A 12,886-nucleotide genomic window follows, 5' to 3' on the forward strand; every position below is an offset into this window, starting at 1 on the left:
TGAGACAAGAGAAAGTATTGAGAGTATCAAGGGGGAAAAGACTGTCCTGTGTGTTGTGATGCTTCAAAAACCTTTAAATCAGATAACCCTGGTTTGTGGACAAATGAACTTTTGGAGAGAGTAGTTAGTTGAGATCCCTCTCTCCTGATTGTTGAATTTTAATGGTTCCCAAATGCTGAAGGCTCTAGTTGTTTGAAAGATGATAATGTCTTAGATCCAAGATGGGCATATGGTCAGTATCTCTAGGATGCAAGTTGACATCCCTTGTTCAAAATCTCAGACTGTTTGAATCAGCTTCCCCTGAAGTACTGCTATTTCTGTGCTTTCTGGCACATTGTCCTATTTTTTATAATATGGTTGGCAGCTAGAGGAAGAAAAATTATGACATTTAGTCTTTTGTGCCTTCTAGGTTTATATTCAGGAATTTTTGTTTTTATTTTTAGCCTAAAGAACTGAAACTGGGATGAATTTATAAAATTAACCTAATTTAATTTTATAGATTAATGCTCTTTTGAAGTTGAGCAGTCTCTGAATTCCCTTTAAACTATAATTTTGGTAGAGTATATATTCTGTAGCAAATCAAACTTGCTTCAATTGAGGAATTGCTTCATGGGCTTACTCATTTTGATTTTTCCTTTCAGTTTACCATCAATGTGAGTACTGACATGAGGCATCATCGGGTGAGGCTGGTGTTCCAGGATACTCCTGTCCAGAATGGTCGGAAACTTCGCAGTGAACAGGGTGTTCAAGTCATTTTGGACCCCGTGCACAGTGTTCGTCTTTTTGACTGGTGGCATCCTCAGTATCCCTTTTCCTTGAGAGCTTAATCATTGTCCTCTATCTTTGGGGGCAGTCTTGAGCCAGTTGGAAAATCCGTTTAGTCATCCGAATACAACTAGGAAAGGGGCAGCTGGATTGCCTTTCCTGTCAGTAACTCAGATGCTGCTCAATTTCTGGGGGCTCTCATATGGGGCAACAGAAGAATTAAAGGGGGGGAAACAATGATTTGTAAACCTATTTTAATGTAAATTCTGTATTTGAAAGGAGAAAATTGACCCTGTTCTTTGCTTTAAAAGCCCTTTTTGGTGCTATTGAGTTCTGTGTCTTTTAACCCCAGTGAAAAAGGATGATCTTGATTTGAGAAGAGCTCAGCTTTTTTGAATCCCCAAACTGGAAAGCTTTTGCATTCCTTTGTGGATTAGAGTCCCATATTGATCCATCTGCATATAGGTGAATTTTCTTTACTCCAGAAAATGAAACAGGTAGTAGGGTTCTCAGAATCTAATCATAATGATTTTTGTGTGTGTTTTTTTAAATGGAGATATTTGTTGTTTTATATCTCCTTTGGCCATTTAAAAATCTCAGATGCTTCTGTATAAAACTGGAACTTGAGATTTCTTGCGATATATTAAAAAGTAGCAAAATGCATATAGATGAAAAGAGCATTTGAAATTTGTCTTCTTTTAGATTGTAGTGAAATTTTAAAATGAAAAACAGGGAAGTTACTACAGGGAGGACATTGTTATTCTTCTAGAAATAAGGAATAATACCATTAAAAGAATAAAATTGATTCATTAGTTCTTTGTAAAATTGGCTTCCTGGGCTAAATAGGAGGTCCTGGTTTCTTTTACTATTCACCCAACTGCTTTTGGTGCCAGCCTGGGGCCTCTTGAAACCTGACTGCAGCAGCTTTGCAGACATGTTGATTCCCTGTAGTAGACAGGGTGGAGTGTTTCTATAGCTGATGATCTGAGAAAAGAGAACAACTGTTTTATATAAAGCTGTCTTACTGATTTTTGAGGTTTTTATGATCTCAGTGGTGGTGGTAGTGATTGGTTGGACAGCTGGCTGTCACCTTGGGCCTGGCACCAAAGTGGAACCTTCTGTGTGGAAACCCTGTGAACCAGGTAGCTGATACCATACATAGGTCAAGCCCCTAAATGAATATTTGCCCCACTGCTTTTTTTTATTGCATGGGTTCTGGAAAGTTCCTGAAAGATCCCTGATAAAGCAGTGTGGTCTGTCATCAGGTTCTTCCAGGATCATGCCATCCCTTGTGTTACTGAGATGGCAACAGCAACATTTGGGGTTGTCACCAAGAAATGGGGGCAGTTCCTTTTAAACTCCTCTATTTAAAAACTTCCTTTTTTTTTTAAACCTTGGAAGACAGTTAAGTCCCTGAAATGAAACTCCAAGAAATAGGTTTGAAAGAAGATTTGAATGAAATTATTTGTTCTGCAAGTGTTTTGATTTAACTGCTCTCTTGTTCATCATTCATCTCCTTTCTCTTAGCAAAACAAAACTTGAATTTTAATTGCATAAAAACAGTTGTCCATTTGGCATCAGACTACTCACTTCTTAAATTTACTGATGATTAATGAAAAGATCTTGGTTTGAATATACTATCTTTGCTATTTAATAGCTAGGTAATATTGAGCAAGTCCCTTCTTTAAAGCTCTGTTATCCTCAATGAGAGAAATAATAGCTATCTCACAGTTTGGTTGTGAGTTAAGTGCTTTAAACTTTTAAAGCACCATTTGTGAGTTGTGTCATTGACTCCTGTGGCCTTAGATGTGCCATTTGCCCAGCTATTTCTAGACTTCTTTCTATCTCAGTGAAATGATTCACATGCCCCAAAGCCTTTAACTTCGAAGGAACTTCTCCCTTCTTCCCCACTCCCAAGTGTTTTTGGTGTTTCTAGGTGATGGAATGATTTGGCTTGCAAGTTGAACATTTTGTCCTTTTCAATTTTTTCTATGAATTGCCCTTGGAGAGAGTCATCCTAGGTAAAAGGCTTATAATTTTCCCACCAGACATGGGTATGTCTTCTGCATCATTTTTCTTTTTAGTTTTGTGTTTTTAATAAGGCAGTGGGGTTAAGTGACTTGCCCAAGGTCACACAGCTAGGTAATTATTAAATGTCAAAAGTCATATTTGAACTCTGGTCCTCCTGACTCCAGGGCTGGCTCCACTGTGCCACCTAGCTGCCCCTGACTCACTGGATTTTGAATCCCATTCAACTTCTCCACACTCTAAAACAGGAAGATGAAATGACAGAAAATATTTTTGGAGAAGGGGAAAAAGGAGAGCAAGGCTCTATGTGCCATCCTAATGCTGCATAAAAACTAGTATTTGCTACTGAAGTAGAACATGTTATGTATATATTTATATAAATACATATGTACATAGTGCTGCATGTATATAAAATTTCTTCATACTTAACAGCAGTAGTGCTCATTGGGTATTCTTAATAGATTCTTCAGGTATCCTGCAACTTACAGGTCAGAGTGGGGCAAAGTAGTGGTGGTACTGGGGGGAGCCAGAGGTGGTGGGAAGGAAAGCTGGGGATGCACAGCACCTGAGAGGATGGAGTGTGCCCTGGCCAGCACATCACCCAGGATGACTTGGGATGGTTGGCCCCCATTCGCATCCATATTAGTCTTGGCAGTGCCCACATGGACTTGCAGATTTCAAGTTTTCCCAGTGGAGGTGTGGGTATTTATTTTATTATATAAATATCTGTTTTCCAATTACATTCGATGGAAGTTTCTATCGATCATTTTTTTTTTGCAAAGTTTTGAGTTTTATGGTTTTCTTCCCTTCCCCCACAGAAGGCAATCAGATAGAGGTTTTACATTTTTCTTCGTGATAAGCATAGATCGAAATTGAACTTGTGAGAGAAGAATCAGATTCAAAAGGACGATAGAAAACATCAGAGACGGCAAAATCATAGATTGCATAAGACAACTTGAAAAATGGAAGATGGCATCTTGGGCTTCGGTTCCACTCCGCAGTTGTTTCTCCGGAGACAGCCGGTTCCCTCCGGCACAAATCCCCTAAACCGGCCCGAAGACGGCCCTGAGGGAGTGGGACAGCCCAGGGCGGGCACTCGCCCCCCAGCGGAGGGGGAGCCCCCAGATCAGCCGCCCGATGTGTCTGTGCCGGTGCGATTTTTACTCTATTCATTTATGTATCTATTTATTAGGTTTTTGCAAGGCAGATGGTATTAAGTGACTCGCCCGAGGCCACACAGCTCGGTCATTTTTAAGCGCCTGAGGCCGGGTTTGAACTCGGGTACTCCAGACTCCGGGGCCGGGCTCCATCCACTGCGCCACCCAGCCGCCCAAGGGGTTTTTATTCCGGAAAAGCGGGTCTGACGCCCCCCGCCCCCCTCCCGCCAGAGCGGCATCAGGGTGGGGGCGGGGCGGGAAGCGCGCCCCGGCTGGCGGCCCCGCAAGATGGCGCCGGGAGCGCCGCCTCGTCACGTGGGGCGGCTCCGGCCCGCCCCGGGGCGTGGCCATGCTAATCGGGGGGCGGGGCCCGGCGCGGGGCGGGGCCTGGCCGCACCGCCAGCTGCAGCCGCACGGCTCGGGCGCCGCTCCCTGGGACGCCGGGGCGGGCGGTCGGGGGCGGCTCCCTGCCGGCTGGGAGCGGCGCCGGCGGCGGCAGGTGAGGCGGCCCGGGGGGCAGGGCGGCTCCTCTCCCCTGCTGCCCCCACCCCGGCCCGGCCGCGCCGCGGCATCCCCCGGGCGGCTCCTCGGCCCCGCCGCCCTTGCCCTTGACACAGCGCGTGTGAGTGTGAGCGGGTGAGCGCCAGCGCCTGCACCTGGCCGGCCGTGTGCGGGGGGAGGGGACGCCGCAGCGGCTGCGGGGGGCTGGGAGCCCGCGCCCCTGCCCCGCCCCTCAGCCCCCCGCGGGCCGGGCCCGGGGGTGGGGGAGGTTTGGGGTGGGGTCTCCCCACCCTGTCTGAGCCGGCCGTGGCGGTGACGCCCCCTCCGCAGTGCCGAGTCTGGGGGCGCGGCCCCGGCCCGGGCCCGGGTGCAGCTTCCTCCACCGAGCGCGGGGGACATGCCAACCGGACCAGGCTTTCTCGGGGCGGGCGAGGGTGAGGAGGTGCCGCTGGAGGTGATGTCACCCCTCGGGGAAGACGGGGGCGCACGCCCCGGCCCGGCTGGCCCCGGCCCGGCCCGGCTGGCCCCGGCCCGGCCCGGCTGGCCCCGGCCCCGGCCCGGCTGGCCCCGGCCCCGGCTGGCCCCGGCCCGGCCCGGCTGGCCCCGGCCCGGCTGGCCCCGGCCCCGGCCCCGGCCGCCCTCCGCGATCCTGCTGTGGAAGAGCGTGCAGCCAGGAGGCGCGCTCGGGGCCGCCCCCCACCCGGAGCCCTGGGCTCGGGCCGTCTGGAAGCCCCCAGGGAAGCCCCCTATGTGTGCCCGCTGCGTGTGCAGCCCTAGCGTGCCCCGACAGCCGCCCCTTCCCTCTAGTTGCATGTAACCGCCGAAAGCAGAGGGAGGGGACCGCGTCCTCCCGGCATAGCCGGCCGGGCCTGCCGGGGAGCTGTCCTGGCTGGAACCACAGCCCTGAACGACCCCCACCCCATTTTCTAGGGCTTGGTCCCGCAGCGCCCGATGCCTGAATTTAATGGCATCTGGAAGTAGCTAAATGATGAATGGGCCAAGAAAGCACTAGGCCCTGGACCCGATGACATCTCTGGAAGGGGGGAAGAGTGTGGGGAGGAAATGGAGGGAGAGGAAGGAGGGGGGCAGCAATGGAACCGAACTTGTTGGCATCAAAGGATACTGCTGTGAAACAGAGTATCATGATGTCATAACGGTGGGGGTGGCATCAAATCTGGGGCTTGAGGGTGGGTGGAATGCCAGGCTCCCAAAGATCATAGCAGATCGGATCGCCGTGCTCCAGCTGTAGGAAATCATAGCTGAGGGACATTTGCAGTGTTCTTCCTCGAACTTCTGAGGACGATGGAGGTAGGGAAGAGAACAAGCTGCCTATGAGGATGACAACAAGATAAGCCTTAGTGATAAACGAGGACCTTTATGCAGAATCTGGTCCAGGTGCCCAGGAGGGCTTGGACCCTGTTTTGACTCTGTATGTTTGGAGTTTGACAAAACTAATGGAGATCTACAGCCAAGTTGAATTGGCAAATATCTTGAGCCATGAAAATGAGGTGTGGTAGGATCTGAATGGTGCTGATAGAATTAGCATTTAAAGTCTGGAATGGGGGGGCGAAATTATGGGGTGGAGAAATTGTTTATAAAGTTCTTGTCTCATAGGAAAATGAGAGGAATGGCCATAAAGGAGTGTTTGCATGTATCAGGGCCACAGGAAGTCACCATCTGTCCCCTTCTCTGTCCTGAGAGCTCACTGACCTATAATTAGCTACAGAGGACATGTGTGGTGTTGGTTTTGGACAGACTGTGGGTCTGTGGGTAGCAGGATACAGAAAGCTCCTACTTCTAAGGGGAGCCCTGGCTTGACTCCTAGAATCACATGAAGCCGGGGGAAACTATCATAGGATTTAGAGCTAGAAGGGACCCTAAAGACAATTTGGTTCAAGTCCCTCAAGGATTTTAAGAATGAAGAAATTGAAGCTCTGAAAAAGAGGAAGTAACTGGTTCAAGATCACAAAAGCGACAATTTGTAGCAAAGTCAGAATTGGAACTCAGACCACTTTCAATAGTGAGTCACTTAGACAAGCATTTATTGAACAACAATGTTTAAGGCTTCATTCTTGTCAGGCTAGCTGGACAAGAAGACAATAATGCTAGTCTTTAAGGAACTTACATTCTGGTAGGATAAGTCAATACAAGGTAATTTTGAGAAGCTTAACAGAGGAGATAGGAGCTGAGTTGTCTTCAGGAAAGATTAAAATCCTAGCATGCTGCCATGCAAAGGAAGATTATAATATGTGGATGAAGAAAATTGTAAGTTTTGGGGTACACTTTGAGTATATAAAATGTAATATCAGCTTGGCTGGGAAGAATTGTCATAAAGAGGGAACTAAATTGTGGAGGGCTTAAAATGCTGTACTGAAGAGTTTTATTTCATTGTAGCCAAGATCTCGAGCCAATAGAGCCAGCCACAGAAAATTTTAGATCAGGGACCTAAAACAGGGTCAAATCTGTGCTTTAGGTTATTTTGGCAGCTGTATGTATTAGAAATTGGGAACCATTCAGGAGGTGGTTACAATAGTCCAGGCAAGAGATGATTAGGATTTGAACAGGTTGTTGGTCACAGGAGTAAAAAGGAGGAGATAGATTTTTGATCACTTTTTTTTGCATCAATATTCATTAGGGAAATTAGTCTATAATTTTCTTTCTCTGTTTTAGCTCTTCCTGTTTTAGGTATCAGCATCATATTGGTGTCATAAAAGGAGTTTGGTAAGACTGGATTTTTGGAGGTATTTTAAAAAGCAGTTGACAACTGATTGTATTTAAAGAGTAAGGGTGAAGGGAAAAGTCCAGGTTGACTCAGAGCTTATGGATCTTAGTAATTGGAAGAATAGTGGTACATTCAATAGAAAGGGAGAACTTTAGGGGAAGGGTTGGGTCAGGAGGGATATGAGTTCTTATAGAAAAAGTGATGAAGATATGCTGGGATGCAATGGGAATGCAACAAAAAGAAAAATGAGGAAGGGGTTGGAAGGGAAAGGCTATCTTTTTTAAAAAAAATTATTTATTGAAAGGGTTAAGTAACTTACCCAAGGTCACATTGTTAGGCAATTATTAAGCATCTGAGGTTGGATTTGAACTCAGGTCCTCCTGACTCCAGGGCTGGTGCTCTATCCACTGTACCACCTACCTGTCTCAAGGCTATCTATCTTCTATCCAGCATTGACTTCCTATCTTTTGTCATCTTTCCCATTTTCCTGGTGTGAGGTTAAATCTTAGTGTTGTTTTTCTTTTTAGTGTTGCATTTCTCTTATTATTAGTGATCTAGAATATTCTTGCACATGGTGGTTAGTAGCTTGAAATTCTTCTTTTTTGAACTGTTCTTTATTTCCAGGCAAAGCATTTCAATAAATTTGAGGAGGGAAGGATCCCTTCGAGTGTAGGAGTGGGGGTCAATATCAGGGAAGTGTCCTCCGGAAAAATCCCCTAGGAATTAGACCTGGAACGAAAAAATGAATTTTGACTGGTGATGTGGGGCAAGGGCAAATGTGATCATTGACCTCTCAGAGTACTCAGATGAGAAGAATAGGTTGAAGTCCATGAATATTAAGTTGCATAATTTGACTGGAACATGGAGTATATGATAAGAATTTATGTAAAATAGACCGGAGGGTTGGATGGCCTTCAGTGCTAAGGTATTTGTAGTGTAGTAGAGTCAGGAAGACCAGTGTTTGAATTCTGCTTCAATACATAACTTGCTGTTATGGAGCCCTGTGCAAATTACTTCACCTCTCTGAGTCTCAGCTTCCTCACCTGTAAATTAGGCATAATAGTTACCCCGTTTACCTCACAGGGTAGTTGTTTGAATCAGATGAAATAATGTATGTAAGTTGAAAGCCTGTTCAAATGTGAACTGTTTATTTTATCCCATAGTCATTGCAGCAGGGATCAATCTTGGAGGAATATTATTTGCAGAATGATTGGAGAGGGGGAGAAATAGAGGCAGGAATGTCATTAAGTCATGATATTCTAGGCAAGAGATATTGTTCAATCTTTTTTCAGTTGTGTCTAAGTCTTCATGACATCATTTAGAGTTTTATTGGCAGAGATACTGTAGTAGTTTGCTATTTCTTTCTTCAGCTCATTTTACAATGAGGAACTGAGGCAAACAAGGTTAGGTAGTAAATATCTGGGGCCATATTGGAACTTAGGAAGATGAGTCTTCCTGATTCCAGGTCTGACAATCTATCCATTATCTACTTGGCCACATGTTGATGATGCTTGTCCTTCATTCTTTTTTTTTTTTTAATTTTTATTATTTTTATTTATTTTTAATTTTTTTAGTTTTTTGCAAGGCAAATGGGGTTAAGTGGCTTGCCCAAGGCCACACAGCTAGGTAATTATTAAGTGTCTTGAGACGGGATCTGAACCCAGGTACTCCTGACTCCAGGGCCTGTGCTTTATCCACTGCGCCACCTAGCTACCCCTTGTCCTTCATTCTTGAAGAGGACCACAACATCAGGGAGGTGATGCCATGACAAGCACATGAATTGGATTTGAGTGAGGGGGATGCTGTGCTAAGTCACCAGCCTCACTTTTTCCTCCAGGGTCATCTGAGTCCAATGGCTAGATATAAATCAGGATGACTGAGATGGTCCTGGATGTGAGGCATTTAGGGTTAAGTGACTTGACCAAGGTCACACTGGATTTGAACTCCTGTCCTCTTGGCTTCAAGGCCAGTGCTCTATCCACTGCACCGCCTAGCTACCCACTTGGCCACTTAACTGACCCTAGAGATAGAAGGTCTTTAAAAATTATCAAAGTAGGCATTTAATAAATGCTTAATGGATTGGATTGTAATCAGCAGAGCTGGGCAACTGATTAGATGTGGGAGTGAAAGAAGAATAGTCAAAAATGACATGAGAGTTTTGTGTTTGGGTGACTTCTTCCATATATAGCAGCCCTTCTGTTATTTGAAGATAGTTTTTATTGTGCCCTGCCCCAAATCTTTTTATATCTATAGGCTAAACACAACCAATTTCTTCAGCTGAACCTCCTGTGCAACCCTATCAAATAGGGAAGGGTAAAGAAGAACTAAGCAGGTGCGGCTAGGTGGCTCAGTGGATAAAGCACCGGCCCTGGAGTCAGGAGTATCTGGGTTCAGATCCCGTCTCAGACACTTAATAATTACCTAGCTGTGTGGCCTTGGGCAAGCCACATAACCCCATTCGCCTGGCAAAAACCTAAAAAAAAAAACCCAAAAAATTAAGCACAGGCCAGCTGAGTGCTAAGCTATCACTTCTTGTCCATATTTGTTCATGAAATAGTTCATCTTCTCTTCTGAATATGGATTTCTTTGATGACATCCTTTATTCAATTTCTTATATATAGTTTGCTGACTGCTTGCTCCCACCATATACCTCTTTATTCCCCTCTGTAGTTCTCATTTTTAATTCTTTGAAGCTTGTGTTTGTAGCTTGTGGTTTTCAATTATATAGCCAAAACATATTGAGATAAAAAAAGTTGGGTCTTTATTTCAGGAGATATCTGGAGTCTTTAAAAGAGTTTTCACAGTTTTATGAAGACAGTCCAACCACTTGACTTCTGTTTAATTCTAACCCCAATTCACCTGTTTATGTGAAGACATGTGGGTGTATGTGCATGTTCATTCAACACACACATCTCACTGATATACATATGGTCAGTTGCCTTTGATTGTCCATCTGCACATCATATTGTGGATAATAAATATTCTTTATCCACTTAGTGTGAATAGTCATGCCAAACTCTTTTGAGTAGTCGTGGAGCCCTTCCAGGAGGGTCTGCAGTATGATAAGGCTTGATACAACCAATGTGATGATGTTTGCCAACAGAATAACTGGAAGACCTCCCCTTCCTTAAAGAATCTTTCTTCAACTTAGACACTTCTCTGGATGTCTTCTATCACAGGGGCAAACACTTTTGGAATGTATCTCACCTAATGCATGTGATCAGAAGGTTATCTCTGTGATAAATCTTCTAAGGAATCTTGAATGATTTTTATATATAGATGGGAGGTACCTTTTTTGAAAGAAAGCTTTTAAGAGAGCATTTTCTTCTGCCAAATAAAATGCTTTTTAGAACATCAACAAACAAGAAGAATAATGGAATCTTGTATCCTTTGAATTATGTGATGGTAAAGATATAGTCCACTGTGGAATATCACTTGCAGAAGCCTGCCTGTTCTCTTCTAATATTCTCATCAAAGATGCCCTTGTCAATGATTCTCATAAAAATTTAATGTGGGTCGGAAACAGGCATATAGGTTGGTAGTTGTTGATGTTTTCTCTTTTTTCAGTATTAATGAGGTCTGAAGTTTTTTCCCTTGCATTTAGCATCTTCTCCTTTAAATATATTGTGAATCAATTCCTCAGTGTCTCATAATTGAGTCCCCTCTGCATGTATATTTGGTTTAATACTGCTGCCTTTCTTCACTTTGTTCTCTTTAGTGCTATTTATATTTCCTCTATAGGCACATCTGGGATTATTATGTTGGTGTCCAAGTGTGGTAGCTCTATTATTCTTGTTGCAGAAGATAGTTTATTATAAAAGGACAGTTTGCTTATCTTTTCCATTTTTCTTCAGTTTGTTGATTACTTTCCATTCTTATCCTTATGTAGCACTTCTCAGCTCACTCTCCCAAACTCAGCTAGCAAGTGAGGTCCTCAGAGAATGACTGACTTTTTCTCCTCCTGGGGTTCTTTGAAGTTTCTATTATTCATGAGCTCCTATCAGCTGCTCCCCCAATATTGATCAACTAGTTGATATCCATTAACTTTTATAATGGGGTATTTACTGAGAAGGTATAGCAAGGATAGAAGTAAATAAACATCCCTTGCAAACTTAGGGGTATACTATTCTTAGGATAGTGGGCTTAATCTTAAAATGATTGATGTAAAACATAAACATTCCCTCTCTACTTCTCTCTCTCTCTCTCTCTCTCTCTCTCTCTCTCTCTCTCTCTCTCTCTCACACACACACACACACACACACACACACACACACACACACAGAGACACGGTCTTTTGGAGAGTGGCTTCAAACTTAGAGTACAAAAGGTACTGAGAAACTCAGGGAACCTCCAGGGCTGAGTGGTACCTCACACCTTCTGGCCCTGGGAATCTTTTTTTCCCCTTCTGTAAATTCCTACCAACATTGCTCCAGGATAGAGAATGTTCCCTTGCTGGGCTGTCCTTAATTTCTATCCTCTGTGGCTATTGATTCCAGTCGCTCTGCTATCAATGCTGATTGCTGATGGGACCTCCAAAGGCCCTCTTCTCATTTCAGAACTCACATGGCCTGGTCCTTTCCTTTTCTGTATGCTCATTCATTTGAGATCAAGAAGGAGGAAACACAACAGAAGCAGAGATGCCATGTACTCCGGAGCACATGATGTCTGGTGAGAGATAGGGTACTCTGCCCTTCCCCCTGCGGCAGCAGCTCACAGAAATTCTTCTCCCTGGGATTTTGCCAGGGAAGAAAGTGAGAGATCCTCCGCCTGCACCTTCTGTGGGCTCCCTCAATTCTGGCTCCTCAGCTGGTAGGATGCAGACTCTGCTAGTCACTCCCAGCCGGTCGTAGTATAGGCTCACTCAATCTCCCAGGGCTGGAGAGGAGCCAGTGTTCTGAGTAACCCACGAGGAGACTTACTCCATGACTGGGCCCTCATCACCCATTCTGGCATTACATTAAATGTCCTTGGGATAGAGGGGCTTAGTTGGGTCTCTCACTAAGCATCTTTTAAGCCCATTTTTACCTTTCATGGCTTTTTTTCTGCTTTATGAGGTGATACTATTTAGAATATTCCTTCACCATGAGACCTTTTCTAATTTCCTCAACTACTAGTGTTTGGTTCTTTCCAAATTGCCATATATATTTGTATCCCTTGGTAGAATATAAGCTCCTCAAGGGCAGGATCTCTCTTGTCTGTCACACAGTAGGCACTTAAGTGATGCTTGATTGATAGACTGTGCTTCTTCATAAGATTTTTACAGTAGGATCCTTTGATAATAATATAATTGATTTTGGAAACTCCCTGGATGAAAAGATTCTACTATAAATTTGGATCAGCATCTTCTTATCTTAGCAAATTGCCAAGAGTATGGTTAAGTTAAATGATTTTTCTAAGATTTTGTGGCTAATATATGTCAGAAGCAGAACTTGACCCCAAATCTGCCAGATTCTCATTATAGTCATGTTACTTGTCACAGTTTTACAAATAGCTTTATGTTCTAGACTGGTATTTCCTTTGGCTGCTCCCTCATTCTGATTATTGAGTATTTGCTAGTTAGTTTGTGTTTTAGGCTCTTTGGATTTGTTGTCTAAATTATTTTACATTAGTTAAACTATCAGATTGTTTTATTTTCTGTTAGTATCTCCTTTCACTATCCATTGCCCATTTTTCCTTTTCAGTAATTTGTTTGACCAGACTACTATGGGAGAAG

General features: G+C 44.2%; 2 protein-coding genes across 8 annotated transcripts in view; both read left to right on the plus strand.

The window, feature by feature from the left end:
- Positions 1-4,124, plus strand: part of TMEM183A (transmembrane protein 183A) — a 32,039-nt gene extending 27,915 nt beyond the window's left edge. The window contains exon 8 of one of the 2 annotated variants that reach the window (XM_074222397.1): positions 642-4,124. In XM_074222397.1, coding sequence (XP_074078498.1) covers positions 642-827 — 186 coding nt within the window. In that variant the 3' untranslated portion in view covers positions 828-4,124. The remainder of the gene's footprint in view (positions 1-641) is intronic. The other variant, XM_074222396.1, reaches the window with a different exon arrangement.
- Positions 4,125-4,347: 223 nt separating this feature from the next.
- PPFIA4 (PTPRF interacting protein alpha 4) overlaps positions 4,348-12,886 on the plus strand; it is a 60,281-nt gene continuing 51,742 nt past the window's right edge. For 5 of the 6 annotated variants that reach the window (XR_012475655.1, XM_074222398.1, XM_074222400.1 and 2 more), the window contains exon 1: positions 4,470-4,586. The gene's annotated coding sequence lies outside the window, so the exon portion shown is untranslated. Of the gene's footprint in view, positions 4,450-4,469; positions 4,587-12,886 lie in introns of those variants that run through there. The other variant, XM_074222399.1, reaches the window with a different exon arrangement.

This window comes from Macrotis lagotis, chromosome 2 (genome assembly GCF_037893015.1).
Source record: "Macrotis lagotis isolate mMagLag1 chromosome 2, bilby.v1.9.chrom.fasta, whole genome shotgun sequence".
NCBI lineage: Eukaryota > Metazoa > Chordata > Mammalia > Peramelemorphia > Peramelidae > Macrotis > Macrotis lagotis.